Source organism: Anthonomus grandis, chromosome 6 (genome assembly GCF_022605725.1).
Source record: "Anthonomus grandis grandis chromosome 6, icAntGran1.3, whole genome shotgun sequence".
NCBI lineage: Eukaryota > Metazoa > Arthropoda > Insecta > Coleoptera > Curculionidae > Anthonomus > Anthonomus grandis.
Window position 1 is genome coordinate 12,375,992 of NC_065551.1, and position 16,508 is coordinate 12,392,499.

At 31.6% G+C, this 16,508-nt stretch overlaps 1 protein-coding gene across 7 annotated transcripts in view; it reads right to left on the minus strand.

Moving 5' to 3' along the window:
• Nucleotides 1-16,508, minus strand: part of LOC126737351 (trehalase-like) — a 45,659-nt gene that overhangs the window by 11,842 nt on the left and 17,309 nt on the right. For 2 of the 7 annotated variants that reach the window (XM_050442214.1, XM_050442217.1), the window contains exon 2: nt 1,097-1,359. In XM_050442214.1, the coding sequence (XP_050298171.1) occupies nt 1,097-1,341 (245 nt within the window). In that variant the 5' untranslated portion in view covers nt 1,342-1,359. Of the gene's footprint in view, nt 1-1,096; nt 1,360-1,698; nt 1,829-1,921; nt 2,085-4,970; nt 5,094-5,226; nt 5,393-16,508 lie in introns of those variants that run through there. The other 5 variants (XM_050442216.1, XM_050442218.1, XM_050442220.1 and 2 more) reach the window with 5 other exon arrangements.

A 16,508-nucleotide genomic window follows, 5' to 3' on the forward strand; every position in this document is an offset into this window, starting at 1 on the left:
AACGGTGTTTAAAATAGGTTGTCGTATTTTATTATTTTTTATTTAGGTCTGCTAGGATGCGTCCCGAAATACATGATGCGTTTAGGGATGAAATACGTGTAAACTATTCTTAACTTATATATTGTTACAAAAACTTGTAGGTTTTTCTCTTAGAAAGAAGTTTCTTTAAGAAAAAAAAATTGAGTAACACCAGAAGTGAAGTTGAATTATATCAAGTTTTTGAATAAAATATAGCATTTTTCAGGTTTTAATATATGGGCGACAATATCTACTTGTAGGCATAAATCCGTTTTAGTAAAATATGTCCTTATATTATATAGATACGCAAATGGTCCATATGGCCCAGTTATGAAAAGCGCAACAAGGTAAAAAACTCGTTTTTTCTATTATATTTATGCATCAAGCTTGATCCTTTCATTTTTATTGCTTTAAATAATTCATAAGTAAAATTTGAATTTAAAATGCATAAAACGCTAAACGTCACAATATACCTATTAAGTACACATCATTTTTAATTCTTAGTATTGTAATTTTTTTTTCGTGACATAACATATAACGTAGAAATTTCCTCAGTTGCTTTGTTAGTACGTCTAGAAAATTACTGAGTTTAAACGTGATATTAATGCGAATTAGTGGCTATAATACAAATTAGAGCAAAAACGCTTTAACATGTGTTTATATAACGGTTTTAAGAAAAGGTTTTTATGTCGACGTTAACAATCTGTTTTTTATTTCCAACCTTTCAATTTTGCGAAAACACGATAAGACACGCTTTAAGGAGCCTTAATGCGTATTTCAGCGAGGTCATCCACATATTTAAAACCTTTTAAAATAATGCTAAAATAATGAGGAACGGTAAAACGGTTTACGGGGGTCTATACATCCGTTTTCTCTTAATTCGCATTTCCCTAAAGCGCATTAACGGTTGCGTGGTAAATGATGCTCACAAGGGCGGTTACATAAAAATTTAAATGTGTTTTGGGCGTTTTAAGATAAGAAGAATTAATATGTTAAATATTCACTATTATTTTCGATATCGGGCTCATTGGCTGGGTAACTCAATTATAAATTAAATGTTGTTGCAAATCTCTCTTACCAAAAATTCTTTAAAGTAACCTCAGCAGGATACACCTGACTCATATCGACAAAGGTTTTAGAATCATTAAATATGTGTGCAGTTTGGACTACTTCTAGGAGTTTTCCTTGACAGTAAATGGGGCTGGGACAGGACTGGACTATGGCTGTTCCTCTGTCATCATTCCGTAGTATTGGACTTGACTGGATTTGTCCAAGAAGCACCGCAGTTATCACCAGAATAACTGCAGAGCGATGATGGACCATAGTAGAGGGATCTTAGATCTGAAAATATATTAGTAAACATAATATTAATATTTTGACTTATGTGTCAAATTGATGAGAAAATTACACATGATTAAAATCTAGAATTGATTTATTGTTAATGGTCAAATTGTGAGGTATTAGTATAATTTACTATGATGAATATTTGTTTTATAGCGGTCGTGACTCACGATTTTTAGATAACATTTTAAACCTATAAGCGGAAAAAATTATTATCCAACCCAAGTTTAAAAAACTACAAATTTATTTACCTAAATACTTGCAACATATAAAATTAAACGCTGATTTTATGCAACTTTAATCCGTATTACTATACATATTTACAATTTTGAAACTTACCAGAGCTTCCTTACACTTTACAGTTTCTTTATGAGAACTTAGTATTTTTGAAATGTTACCAAGATTTATTAGAGGGTTTGAATAAAAATCTGGAAATGTACGATTTTGAACTGTAATTAAGTGAGCGTAGCAATAAGTTGCTGACAGGTTCGGAAAGCCTTTTTTTGTACATTAAATAAATGAAATGTAAATTAAGAAAAAGTCTATAGTTTTATACGCTTACCTCTTGTTATATAGTTAAAAATAAAAGGTAATTTACCCATAAAAGCAAATACTGTTTAACTTTTACGAGAACTCAATTCGCAGTATCCTATATATAACGTACCCACAAATGTATTATTTTTAATCGCGGTTTTTCAGATTGTTATGTTTTTCGCGGTTATTTTCGCATTGGCGCACCTTCAATTTTTTATGAGAAAAAAATTTTTCCCCGAAAATATTTGATTACGGATTTACGTGCTCCATACACATAATGTATCATAGTAGATATATACAGTGAGGACCCGCAAGTTTGAACAAATTCATTTAAAATTCAGGGGTGTGTTCGAAATAAAAACGCTCGGACACGTCGATTTTTTTGATGATGAATTCATGTATACAGGTTGAACCAAAAATAAGCAACGAGCATCAACTTCACTTTTTTTAATGGAACACCTATTTTTTATTCCATTTTTGAGTTCTGCATAGAATTTTAAGTATATTTTGTATACCATGTCTTATACCTAATACTATCATTATTAATAAATCTGCAACTGTTTGGGTCATTTGAGCATATTAAAACATGTTTTTTCATAGTTTTTTAACAGGTATATTTGATTGTTGACACCTTGTCACCATTTAGTCGCATGGAAACAGTATGTATTATTTTACGTAAATGTCAGTAAGTGTCAAGCGCTGTTGCAAGTTTAAAAGTATGGAGCATTTAACTGAAAAACAAAGAATTGAAATTTTGATTATGGTAGGATATGGCGACGAGACTCGAACACAGGCCGAAGTTTGCGATCTGTTTAACAATAAATACCCGGGGAGGCCTATTATTCGTTCGATAGTAAGCAAAATTGAAAAAAAATGTAGAGATTTTGGTCATGTTAGAGACCAATGGGACCTGGACCGTCCCACGCAACAGACAATTAGGTATTTTGCTTGATTTACAAGAAAATCTATATAAATCAACTCGACAAGCTGCTGCAGATCATTCGGTTAGTAAATCATGGGTTCTAAAATATTTACATAGGAATAAATGGCATCCATATAAAATTCAGTTATAAAATTCATTTAATTCAGGAGCTTATTGAAAATGACCACATCCGCAGAATAGAGTTTTGCGAAATAATGAGGAATAAATATAATGCAAACCCACAATTTTTAAGTAAGATTGTTTTTTTCGAAGAAGTTTTTTTTAAATGGTTCTGTAAATAGGCAAAGTTTTCGTTATTGGCCACCAGAAAATCCACACTGGAGTATGGAAAGTCACACACAATTTCCCAAGAAGTTAAACGTATGACACCGACAATTGTGGGTGCCTATTTTATTGAGGGCGCACTTACCTCTGAAAAATATTTATAGTTGCTTCAAAATCAGATAGCACTTAGTTTAATTGCACTTTATCCAAATGGTGAAAACCCATTTATACCAGCAGATTCGATATGGTTCCAACAGGAACCATACGGCTCCCCCACACTATTCGCTAACAGTACGAGATTAGCTTACCAATATTTTCCCAAATAGATGGATTGGAAGGGGAGCCAGATTTAACCCCATTGGATTTTTATCTATGGGGTTATCTAAAATCTAAAGTTTATTTTGATAAACCTGAAAGTTTAGAAGAATAAAAAATAGAATTAAAGCCGAAATACAACAAATCCGGCCTCAAACAATAATTAAAGTATGTATTACAAGAATTTAAATATCGACTTGGTTACTGTCAGGAAGTTCATGGCCAGTAATTTGAACAACTATTCTTAATAATTCATAAACTGTTCTTAAAATTAATGGTTATCTATAAAAAAATTAATCGCAGATTTCTTAATAAATATTGAGGTTAGGTATAGGACATTGTATACAAAATATTCTTAAAATTTTATATAAAATTAAAAAATAAAATAAAAAATGAGTGTTTCTATTTGAAAAAATTAAGTTGATAGTCGTAGCTCATTTTTGGTCCAACCTGTATACATGAATTCATCATCAAAGAAATCGCCGAGCGTTTTTTTTTCGGACACAGCCCTAAATTTTAAATTAATTTGTTCCAACTTGCGCGTCCTCACTGTATTGTAGGCCTTACTAAAGAATATTTTCAAAGTGTTGAAAATGTTTGATTTCGTTGCTAGGGTTGGAAGTAACTACAACTTGATTTTATCCTTTAGATGAGTGAGGAAAAAATAGCTGAAAAGAAGTATCATGTCGATGGGTTTTTTGTTTTTCTTTTTTGTTTTTTTTTTGCAGCCAGCGTTAGATATAAATGAAATTTTGTTGTACCATTGCGCTAGTGAGAAAGAATAACTAAAAAAGAGTTCCCTGTTAATAGGTTTATTGTCATTTTAACTTGGAAAAAAGTAACTGAAAAAATTACTGAAATAGAGTAATAACTGAAATTTAACTTTATCATAGGATTACCTGAAAGAAAGTAGCTAAAAAAAGTTGCTGTGTTTTGATTTTTGATAGTTTTTTTTTTTAATATTTTATATAACGTTAGTTATAACTGAAATTTTATTTTACCATTGCATTTGTGAAAAAAAAAACTAAAAAAAGTACTATGTTGATGGGTTAATTATAATTTTAGCCAAGTTTTTATTTAATTCTGAGGATATCAGATTTCTTAAAAAACCACTTAGCTTTGTTTTGATTTATGAAAAAAGTTTTTTTTGATTTTAGATCCAACATTATGTATAACTGAAATTTTGTTTTCCCATTGCATTAGTGAGGAGGAAAAAATAACAAAAAATAGTACTATGTCAATGGATTTATTGAAATTTTAGGCAAGTTTTTGTCTGATTTTGTTGCCAGGGTTGCAAATAACTGAAATTTGATTTTATCATCGGATTATTTAGAAGAAAATAGCTAAAAAAACTACCATATCGATTGGATTATTTTTATTTATGAAAAATGTTTTTTTTTCGGAGTGCGACACAACCAAAATTTGATTTTATCTTTAGATTACTTAGGAAGAAATTGCTGAAAAAGATCACAATGTCACTAGGTTTATTGTATTTAACAAAAAAACAGCGAACTGACTTGGAATTGACCACTAAAATATGAAATGTTGTTCTCACCTCTTACCAAATGCCTCATACCTCTCCAGAGAACCATAATTCGCTAAAAACTAATATATAAGGATAAAATTTCAAAACACTACTTTCACTACAAGCCTGACGAAATAAATAAATTTTCACCATCATATTATTTAAATAAAAGTTCAATTCAGCCGGCACAAGCTGGTTTTATCTCCGCTTCACCTTTGACCTAATTTATCAACTGTTACTATTATATAGAATTTTTTCTTTGTTACGCTATTCACCAAAAACTCACCAATTCATACTAAAAAGCCCTGGTTAATTCCCTAATCAATCCCGAACCGCACTATTATCAAGTAATCAATAACGCAACGTTAACAATAATAGTTTATGTTTAAATCAAGCTTGGTGGTACTGGCAAGGAGCTTTATCACCATTTTCTGCAAGAAACACTATAACAATATTAGCCAATAAGAAGGATTTTATTAATTAATTTTATTAAATCCGTTCTGATTCAATTAACTATTGTTTGCCTTGTCTAATTATTTTTATTATTGACGCTTTACCGGGGTCAATAAATAAAGGAACTAAACGAATTGAAGGTAGTGGTGCATGTTTTATGGTAGTGAGGAACACAATGGGTTGAATAAACAATTTAAAAAAAATGAATCACGGATGTTACGTAAGAAAATCACATAATTTGAGATTTCTTAGGGCAGGTGTCGGTTTTTACCATTACGGCAAGCATTCGACGTAATAAATAAAGGAGATTTCGTGGTTCTATAATACCAGCATTGTTCCTTTTACGTCGGCTTTTCATCTGTTTCTTTTGAACCGCCCTAATTGCTTTTAGCAAAAATTCATTCATTAGTAAAAATTTGAATTTTGAATATCTCCGTCTTATACAGCTAACTATCTGTTATTTTTTTGAATCTAATTTTTAAGAATAATATATACTTTTCTCCCTTTCTATCACCGTAGCCTTATACCGGGTGTTTCATTAATATTGCGAACAAATTCAGGGGGGTTTCCTAGTTTAAAAATAATAAAAAGTCCCTATAAGCCTATGTTCGCAAATGCTTAATTTCTAAGATACAGGGTGTTTAAGTTTTATTTTTATTTTTTCTTAATAATTTTGGTAGTTAAGCAGATATTTAAACGAAAATTGGCATCTGGGGGTTTTTTGATATGGTAAATTCAAATTTAATGTTACGAGGGTTCTCACTTATAGAGGGCGCTACATACACGGTTTTTTTATACTTTAAGGCGTGATAATTTTCTTATGGTTGCTTCAATATTTTTTTTACAAAAAAAATTTTATCATTTTCACGTAAAAAAAGATATCTTGGCCAAAGTCGCTACGAGCCAGCAAGTTTTATTTTATATTTTTTGTTACAAAATATCTTTTATTTAATGAAAAAAAATTACCCAAAGTTCTTACGACAAATATCTATATTTAAAAAAGCCACTTAGTGGAACATAAGTTATAACAGTTATTCAAAATGTGAACCCCTAATTGCAATACAGGCCTCTATTCTACGACGCATCAATTGGCGAACTCGTTCAAATATTCCGGGTGTGTGTTTAATTGTTTAACAGGATGCGATAATGCGATTTCGTAATTCTTCCATATTATCTACTGGGGTTGTATAAACCAAATGTGTAAGGTGGCCCCAAAGGAAAAAGTCCAAAGAATTAAGGTCTGGAGATCTGGGAGGCCAAGGTTAAGTTTCTCCTCGGCCTATCCAACGTTTCGGATGCACTGTGTTTAAATATTCACGTGCAACTAAACTGAAATGAGGTGGGGCTCCATCGCGTATAAGTACATTTGCAATCTTAACTGCAATGGAACCTTTTCCAAAAGTATAGGCAATTCGTGTTCGAGAAAATGACGATAAACTTCTCCAGTAGGCCTCAATGGCAAAAAGAATGGGCCTATCAAATGGTCTGCAACAATTCCAATCCATACGTTGAGAGAAAATTGATGACTCATCCGCCCATAGGTGATTATTGTGAGAGTTCATTATGGCTTTTCTGGAAAAAAATTGCTTCATCCGTGAATAATATTTGTCGAAAAAACTGGAGGTTTTCGCCAATTTTTTGTCGCATCCAACCGCAAAAATTTAGTCTTAACGGAATATCAGTCGGTAGTAGTGCTTGTACCCGCTGGATATGATAAGGGTATAGAAAGTTATTATTTAAAATTCTGAAAACCGTAGAAGGACTTACATTTAAGTTTAGAGCAATCTTTCTAGTGCTTGTTGCAGGATTTTCCTCAATTTGATGAAGCACATTTTCTTCTACTGGTAGAGTTGCTACTGTACGCGGTCTCATGTTACCAGTAGTTTGTTGTTGAAAACTTTCAGTGTCACAAAGGCGTTGATGGAGATGCGCAAATATCGTATGGTGCAGGATAACACGATTAGGATATCGTAACATGACTAGGACGCCTGGCTGCTAATGAATTGGCGTTGGCCACACCATAAACAAAATGCATATCGCACATCTCATTATTTGTGTAACCGTTGCAAAAAATTAATAATTTAAAAAATATTAAACCCGTTCGGTATAATGGATAAATGGGTACTAAATATATGTACGTTACAGGCCTTTCCATACATATTTTTTTTTAGTATTCTGTTGCCTTTATTTTTAGAATTTGTTATACACAAATTTCTTTTTACATTTATTATTTAAATTTTATAAAGGAATTTCACACAACTTAAAAAAACAATTATTGTGACTTAAAATGTAATGCTTCGACCAAGATACCTTTTTTCCATAAATATAATAGATAAATCTACTTTTTTATTTAAAAAAAATAATTTATGCAACCATAAAAAAGATATAACACTTTTAAAGTATAAAAAACCGTGTATGTAGCGCCCTCTACAAGCGCGAACCTTCGCACTTGTAAAGGAACTACCAAAATTATTAAGAAAAAACAAAAATAAAAATAAAACTGTAACACCCTGTATCTTAGAAATTCGGCATTTGCGGACATAGGTTAATAAGGACTTTTTTTATTATTTTTAAGCAAGGAAATCCCCCCTGAATTTTTTCGCAATATTAATGAAACACCCTGTATAGAATCGGTCTCGTTCGCTCTCCGTCTCTCACTTTTGACTAATATTAGCTCTCATTGCTTTTAGTAAAGAAAATTGACACAAAAGGAAGGTGACTGACAAGTGTGATAATTTTGGAGACTTTTATTAATATTTTACATATGATTTAACACGCATATCAATAAATGCTGTAAGTATTTCGAATAAATTAATCTAGAGGCTTTTTTAAATTTCGTTAATAAATAGCCATGAAGCCACTTACAGATACTAACTTAAGATACTACAAAATATACTTATGAAATAATTACAATAAATTTAATAATATAAGTAATAAAAATAATACAAGAAATTTAAAAAGAAGTAAATACACATACTCGTAATAACGAAGATATTACCTAAACCAATAAAATACAATAATAAATACCCATATTACCGATCAGTTGAGTTCTGTTTCAGTTTATTTCGTATTACTGTCTTAAACTGATTCAGACAATAATTGATTATAATTGAATTAATGTTAATATCTTACAAATACAGGTTAAAATATTCACAAAGCTTTTAAATGAGAGAATACTTACATAGAATAAAGATTAATTCGTGGATAAACCATAAAAAAAGTGTTTATTCGGTTTAAAACGAAACTGCGTTTTCTATCTATTTAATTTTTCAATATTTTAAAAAGAGTGCGCAAAATTATTTTATTTCTTCTTTTACTCTCTAAGTAATAAAATTGAAAATCGAAAACAAAATGATAGTATCAGTGCCTCTCTATAGATATATACAAAATTTCCTGAATTACATGCATTTGAGAAAACCCTTTTTTGAACCCCTTCAAGACACTGTATTGGGGGAACCAAATAATATTCTAAGATTGGCAGAACCAAGCAAAACCAAACTATCAAAAAGACGAAGACTCGCTTTCACATTTTAGCTTTTTGGGGGTTCTATAGTAATAAATCCAGGGATTTTTTGGATATTTTCTCTTTAGAAAAAATTTTAGAATGGGATCAAAAATGACCTCTAGATTCTTCTGCTGGGGTATTCTTTGAAATTGTTCACCCATTTAAGATGCAATAAAAATTATGGGGTTACCATTTATGGCGAATGAGATATAGGCATACTTACTAATTTAATTAAGATTACGCTTTCGATTTAATCTATTTAATTCGTACCATCTCGCAACATCACAAAATTCTTGCAATGTCCGATATCATTCTCTGAAAAAATCTGAAGAAAATCTTTGAAATCGTGGCAAATAATAATCTTTTTGTATTTTTAAAATTGCTAATCAAACCTTTGATAGCAGCCGAAAACAAGAAGTGTCGAAGATTAGTGCCCTGTGGAACACCAGAAGTACTTTTAAAGAGACATGACTTGGAACCTTTAATTTCAACATACCGAATCTTACAACTGAGGTATGACTGAATGATATTTGAAATTACACCTAATTCTGACAAAGATTTTAAAATTGTACAGGGCTTCATTCTATGAAATGATTTCTCCATAGTTTGATAAATAACATCATTCTGGATTCATCGGAATTTTCACTGATAGGTTTATAGACTTATTGATCGATGAGATAAGATTTGTAAACATTGACATGCAGTAAAGCAATAGCGAATTCAAAGACTTTAGAAATAGTAATTAGGCCATAGTTCTTAATTTGTTCTCTAGAGCCAGATTTGTATATAGGAATTATTTTAATATTTAGCACCTATTTCTACTTGTTTACTCAACTTATCAAGACATCAAAAATCTTTATCAAAAAAATCAGTAAGAGTAGAATAGAAAGCCTCAGTTTTATTAATATCTGAAAATACCTCAAGTTGTTCAGTAAAGTTAGTCTTCTTCTTCAAAAAATTGTTAATTATGGTATAATTGCAATGTCTAGGACGTGCTTTACCTTTGAGGAAACCACATAAATACGGATGGTGAGAATCGACGGGAACCAACAAATTCTCGTAATATCACCAGAAGATGCAATAATAAGATACAGAAGTACGCAGCTACTATTTCTGATTTAGTTTGCCTGGAATGAATTTTTATAGAAATAAATGACACAACTTACATAACTAGAAATGCTAAAGTCAACAATGATTGAAAATTCTGAATGCTGTTTATCCATGAGGTTTGCCTCAATTTTCTCAAAAAAACATTTATATTTATTACTACCACTGTTAGGGACAAAATATAGTACAATAGCATACAAGTATGAAATAGAACCAAGTGATATTCTAATATCTAATTGGTGATCAGCTTCAAAAATTAAAACTTTAGTAACAAAGTAAGTTGTCTTATAAAGGGTGTTTTTTTTAGAGGCGGAGAACTTTAAATTGAAATTAAACATAAAATATTTTATTGATATAAACGAATTTGCTTTTATATTAAAGAATTTTTTTTGGCATTAATATTTAAAAATGATTTCGGGCATGTGACCCCCACGGCTGGCGCGTACGTGGCGTAATCTAGAGGTCCAATTTTCACACACTCTTTTCAGTACTGCAGGCTGTATTTCGGCAATCACGCGTCGTATCTTGGTTTTCAAGTGCTCAAGTGTTTCGAGTTTATCAGGGTAGACATGCGACTTAACATAGCCCCAAAGAAAATAATCTAATGGCGTCAAGTCGCACGAACGAGCTGGCCAGTTTACAGGTCCATTCCTTGAAATTATTCGTTGCTCGAATGTCTCTTGCAGTAAATGAATTGTTTGGCGCGCTGTATAGCACGTGGCACCGTCCTGCTAAAACCACATTTCTGCAACGGCTTCCAATTGAAGCACAAAAAAGTTGGTTATCATGTTTCTGTATCGCTCATCGTTTAGTATAACGTTCTGACCATCAGCATTTCTGAAGAGATAAGGACCAATGATTCCACCAGCCCATAAAGCGCACCAAACGGTTAGTTTTTCTGGATGTTTTCTGATGAACGGTTTTTCGCCAATAGCTCGTGGATTCTCATCCCCCCAAATTCGGCAATTCTGCTTGTTTACATAGCCATTTAACCAAAAGTGTGCTTCATCACTGAACAAAATTTTCATATGAAATCGTGGATCAACAGCAATCTTTCCTTCCGCCCATTCAGCTAATGTACGGCGCAAAAGATGATCCTGGGGTTTTAACTCCTGGACAAGTTGAATTTTATATGCTCGCAATCCGAGATCTTTGCGCAAAATTTTCCATAAAGTGGATGGACATAAGTTCACTTGTTGAGAACGACGACGATTTGACACAATTGGATCATTATCAAGACTATGCCGCACAGCAGCTATCGCTTGTTGCGTGCGCACTGTACGGTGTCTTACGGGATGCGTATTGTCGACTAGAGTAAAAGTATTGCGAAAACTATCAACAGTTTCTCGAATTAATCTCTCTGAAGGACAATTATGAGCACCATAAAACTCACGTAATGCCCCATGTGTTTCTCGAATAGAACCATGTCTTTCAAAATAAATTTGAACAATTTGGAAACGTTGCTCCGGCGTGAGTCTGTTCATGATGAATTGCCAAACTAAACTAATCTAAAAATAACCCAGAACTGTCAGGTCGGCTGTCATAAAAAACAGTGTTGCCAAATAAAAGTTCTCCGCCTCTAAAAAAAACACCCTTTAGAAGCAAACAATACACCACCCTGAGATCCATTTATTATTACTTTTCTCCTATCCTTGTCTTCGATAGCGCAACTAAGGCAAAGTCATAAAGCAATAAATTACATTTAAGTTGGTTTAATTTTATTTTTATGCCTCTATAATTTCTATAAAATTAAAAAAAAAAAACATGAATTCACTAGCAGAAAAAGACAAGTTAAAATTGTAATCATTGTCCGTTGATTTAACTAGAAGTTAGAGGGTTAATATTAGATGTATCATGATTCAGCGATGTTTTATTTATGTTTGTCTGATGACTATCATCTCATTAAGTTTAATATACAGGTATATATAATAAATTATATAATTTACTTAATATAAGTTTAATATAGCAGGTTTTTATTATGGGGATAGTCAATAACTGAACTGATTGCTGTTGTACCCGGAAAAAATAATTATATAATTATCCCTGCTAAAATCCTTGGTTAAAATTGTAACATTTTTCTAGTTATTTTCAAAGATAGGAAAAAAGGTTTAATGAAGCTTTAAACCACAAATGATTCACTGTCGATTAATCAGTCTATTCGTGACAGTTTGAGGCTTCGCCACATATTTTACGCGTTTAACAAGTTTTGGTACATCGGTAGCTCCCTTTATTTCTGATGTGCTGTTATCTAACAAGGACAGTACTACATTATCAATTGAAGGTATCCTGGGCTGGGATTCTGAAATCACGACTCAATCTCGATACGATCACGACTTCAAATTCAATCGCGACCCAGTTGTGACGAGCAGGGCGATTTTAAATTTCAATCGTCGGCTAAACTCGTTTTATTCGATTTAATTTAGGTTTGTTGGTATATATTTGTTATTTTCTCTAATATTTGGCAGATGGAAACATCAATTGTCTTTTCTATTGATAAACACTCTAAAAATTTTCATTTGTTTTGTTAATTTTTTTGCCTCCGTGTTTTTCTTATTTAAATATATGCGCACATTATTTCTTTAAAATACAAAAATATCCTTTAATAAGGAAATAATGATTGAGTTCATGGAAAATCACTTGTTGTGTTCATCCACTTTGGGTTTTAATATGGCAACATGGGTGCAATCAATAGCACTTATAACACCAGGCAAATTGGATCTCTTCATAAATCTTAATTTATTAAGTTGTCTTTCATGTCTTGTATTTGAAAAAATTAATAAATCGGTTATCAAGGTGATAATTTTAGTTTTTTTAATAGATTTATGGATCCAACGACTTAGTAGTTTTGCTAATTCCAAAATTAAAATCTTGTCTAATGCTTCTTTGGTTACAACCTGTGGGATAAAATCTTGACATACTAAAACTGCTAATTCAATGGTAACTCTACGTCCTCTGCCTCTATTATTGACAGGAGGTTGTGGGAAATAGGGTCGAATTAGATTTATTAGTTGCTGGGTTTAAGAAAGCTGATAAACAAATGAAAACCTGATAAACAATCGATGAAACAAATACGTCTAAAAAAAGGATGCAGACACATTATGCACGTATTAAATAAGGTAGAAGATATATCGTCTGGTGCATACGATATACCCAAGCGTGTCGTCGACGAATCGTTAAAAACTAGGCAATCCGCATGACACTGACGATTGAACATTTTATTTAGAATCAGTCTTATCGAGTAATCGTTGTTAATTTATATTTATTTTTCTTCTTATAATTTGGGAGCACTTGATTGGGTACACTTTATGACTCATTTTCACTTTTATTCCCTAGTTCACTTTCACTTAACTCTAAGAAACACTTTTTGTTTTTACCTTCATCCCCCTCATTATCTGAGAAGAACCTAACCGATTTATTTTTATCTTTCTCCTCTATATCTTTAGTATCTAAAGGCACAACTTATAAAAGTCCTGTTTCTATTAAATATAGAGCCAGAATCAGTTTTTACTTGATATGACCTGTCTCTAAGTTTTTGGACAACCTTACCAGGCACCCAAATACCTTTAGGCTTTAATTGAATTACAACTTTGGTATTAGGCAAAATGTCTGGTAACTCTTTAACTCTTGGCCTATTATAATTATGGTACTGTGCCTGTTGTGTTTTTTCCAAAAACTTAGTATTAATCTTAGTATCTATTACATATGGTCTTAAGGTTTGCTCAGTGAGAGGAATAGTTGTTCTTAGATTTCTCGACATTAATAAGTTTGCTGGAGAAACATTGTCAAAAATTGGCATATTTCTATAATACAGCAAAGCCAAATAGATATCTTTCTTTTCTCTAAGACCTTTTTAAACATATTTTTAGATGTTTGGATATTTCTCTCTGCCATACCATTTGATTTGGCCTAGGTTGGAGAACTAACAACATGAGTGAATTCCCATTCTTTAGAAAATTTTTTAAATATTTCTGACATGAACTGAGGTCCACCATCAGAAATAACTATTCTGGGGAGTCATCCCATGTCGGGCAAATATTGATTCATTATTTGTAGTAATTTGTAGAGCTATAAGTGTCAAAATTTAACTTTTCTATTTCAATATATTTTGAATAATAATTAATTGAAAGTAAATACTTTTCACCATACAGCTCAAAAATGTCACAACCTACTTTATTCCATGGGATTAAGGGTATATTATGACACATTAAGGGTTCAAGAGTTTGGGATTTAGAATATTTTTGACATATATAGCATGATTCAATTTTTTGTTTAATATCATTAGACATTGTGGGCCAATAAATTGAACCTTTAGCTAAGTCCAAACACTTTTTAACACCCAAATGGTTATAGTGTACTTTGTTTAACATTTCACTGTGTAAACTTTTAGGTATTACTAGACAATTTCCTTTTAAAATCAAATTTTTATGCAAAGTGAACTCATCTCTGAATTTAAAATAGGGTTTTATACACTCCCTGACTTTTTTAATTGAATTGGGCCACCCATTTAAAATAACAGTTTTTAATTCCTGTAAAGTTTTTTCACTTAAAGTCATTTTTACAATTTCATTTAATTTTCCTTCTGTAACATTTATTTTCGACACTACAAGACATACTTGTGCCTGCATTTCATTATCAAAATTATCATAACTTTTGTCTTGAATATAAGCCCTCGATAAAGTATCTGCTATAATAAGTTTTTTGCCTGGCTTATAGTATACTTCTAAATCATATTTTTGTACCTGTAATAACATTCTTTGAAGTCTAGGAGGGCACTTATTTAAAGGCTTTATAAAAATTGTTATTAAAGGCTGGTGATCTGTCTCCACTTTAACTTTTTTCCCAAAGATATATTAATGAAACCTGTTTAAACTAAGGCATATTGCTGTCATTTCTTTTTCAATTTGCGCATATCTTTCTTGGGTTTCAGTTAAAGCTTTGGAGGCAAATGCACACGGTAAGTTATTTTGAAGCAAAACTGCTCCTACCCCTGACTTTGAACTGTCTACAGAAATTATTGTTTCTTTTTGTATATCAAAAAATTATAAGACTAGACTTGACGTTAAGATCTTTTTTAAATTCTCAAATGCTTTTTGCTGCAATGATCCCCATGTAAAGCTTACATCTTTTTTTCAGTAATACTCTTAAAGGCTCTGAATTTGTTAAAAAATGTTGAATAAATTTACTAACATAAGTAAGCATTCCCAAAGCCCTCTGAACATCTTCTTTGCATGTAGGTGTTGTCAATTGCTTTATTGCTGCTAATTTTGACTCGTCTAATGACACTCCATCACCTGAAATTTGGTATCCTATGTACTTTATTATGATTTACCTAAACACTTTTCCAGATTACATTTAATATTATTAGATTTTGCAGTTTCTAGGACCTTTATCAACCTCATGTTCTAATTTATCTTTTCCAAAAATTACCAAGTCATCAATATAAATTTCTGTCCCTTCACAACCTTGAAATATTTCCCTAAACTTATGTTGAAAAACCTCAGATGCAGACTTTATTCCATATGGTAATCTCAGAAATGTATACCGCCCAAATGGCGTGCCAAACACACAAAGATCTGTACTCTCTTTGTCAAGAGCAATTTGGTAAAAGCCACAAGTTACATCTAATGTGGAAAACTTGGCACCAGCCATTTTAGCTGTAATCTCTTCCAGCTTTGGAATTAAACATTGTTCCCTCTGTATGCTTTCATTCAGATCTTTTGGGTCTAAGCATATTCTGAGAGTACTATTTGGTTTTCTAGCTATAACTAGAGCATTAACCCAGTCAGTTGTTCGTTCCACTTTTTCAATTATTTTTTGTTTTTCAAGTTCCACTAAGCTTACATTTAATTTAGGTACCAATAGGAGGGCTACTCTTCTTGTGGCATGAACAACTAGCTGTGCATTTTCTTATAATTTGATGTGATATTTACCTGGTAAACAACCTATACCCTCAAGATTTTCTTTATATTTATCTAATAAGTCTTTATACTCATTATTTTCACTTTTTAAAGGTTCTATCAAATCTCAAAATAGCCTGTGTATTACTTTCTACAATATAAAACTCCAATTTAAACATTTTATTATTTTTCTTGCAACTTAATTCACATATGTCTACTACTTTTAGATTGTCCCTTGTGTATGACCTAAGCCTGCAATTTGTAGTTTTTATTGGTATATTAAATAGTCCTAAGTGTTTTAAGTGATCTAAAGATAATACATTATACATTGCACCTGTGTCAACTTTTAATTTAAATTTATAATTATTTAGAAACAGATCTGTAAACCATTCATTTTCAGACATGCAATTTTTATTTTCCCTACTTTCTATTGCATCAATGTACAAAAATGCATCTGTGTATTTTCTTTCATTAATGTCTACTACAGAATTAATCTCGTTTTCCTCTGTTACCTCATGTACTGATGTGGAATTTTTAGACACTACTGAGAAATGATTTTTCTTTTTGCATTTTAAACAAAATTTGCCATAAGCTGGACAATTATTT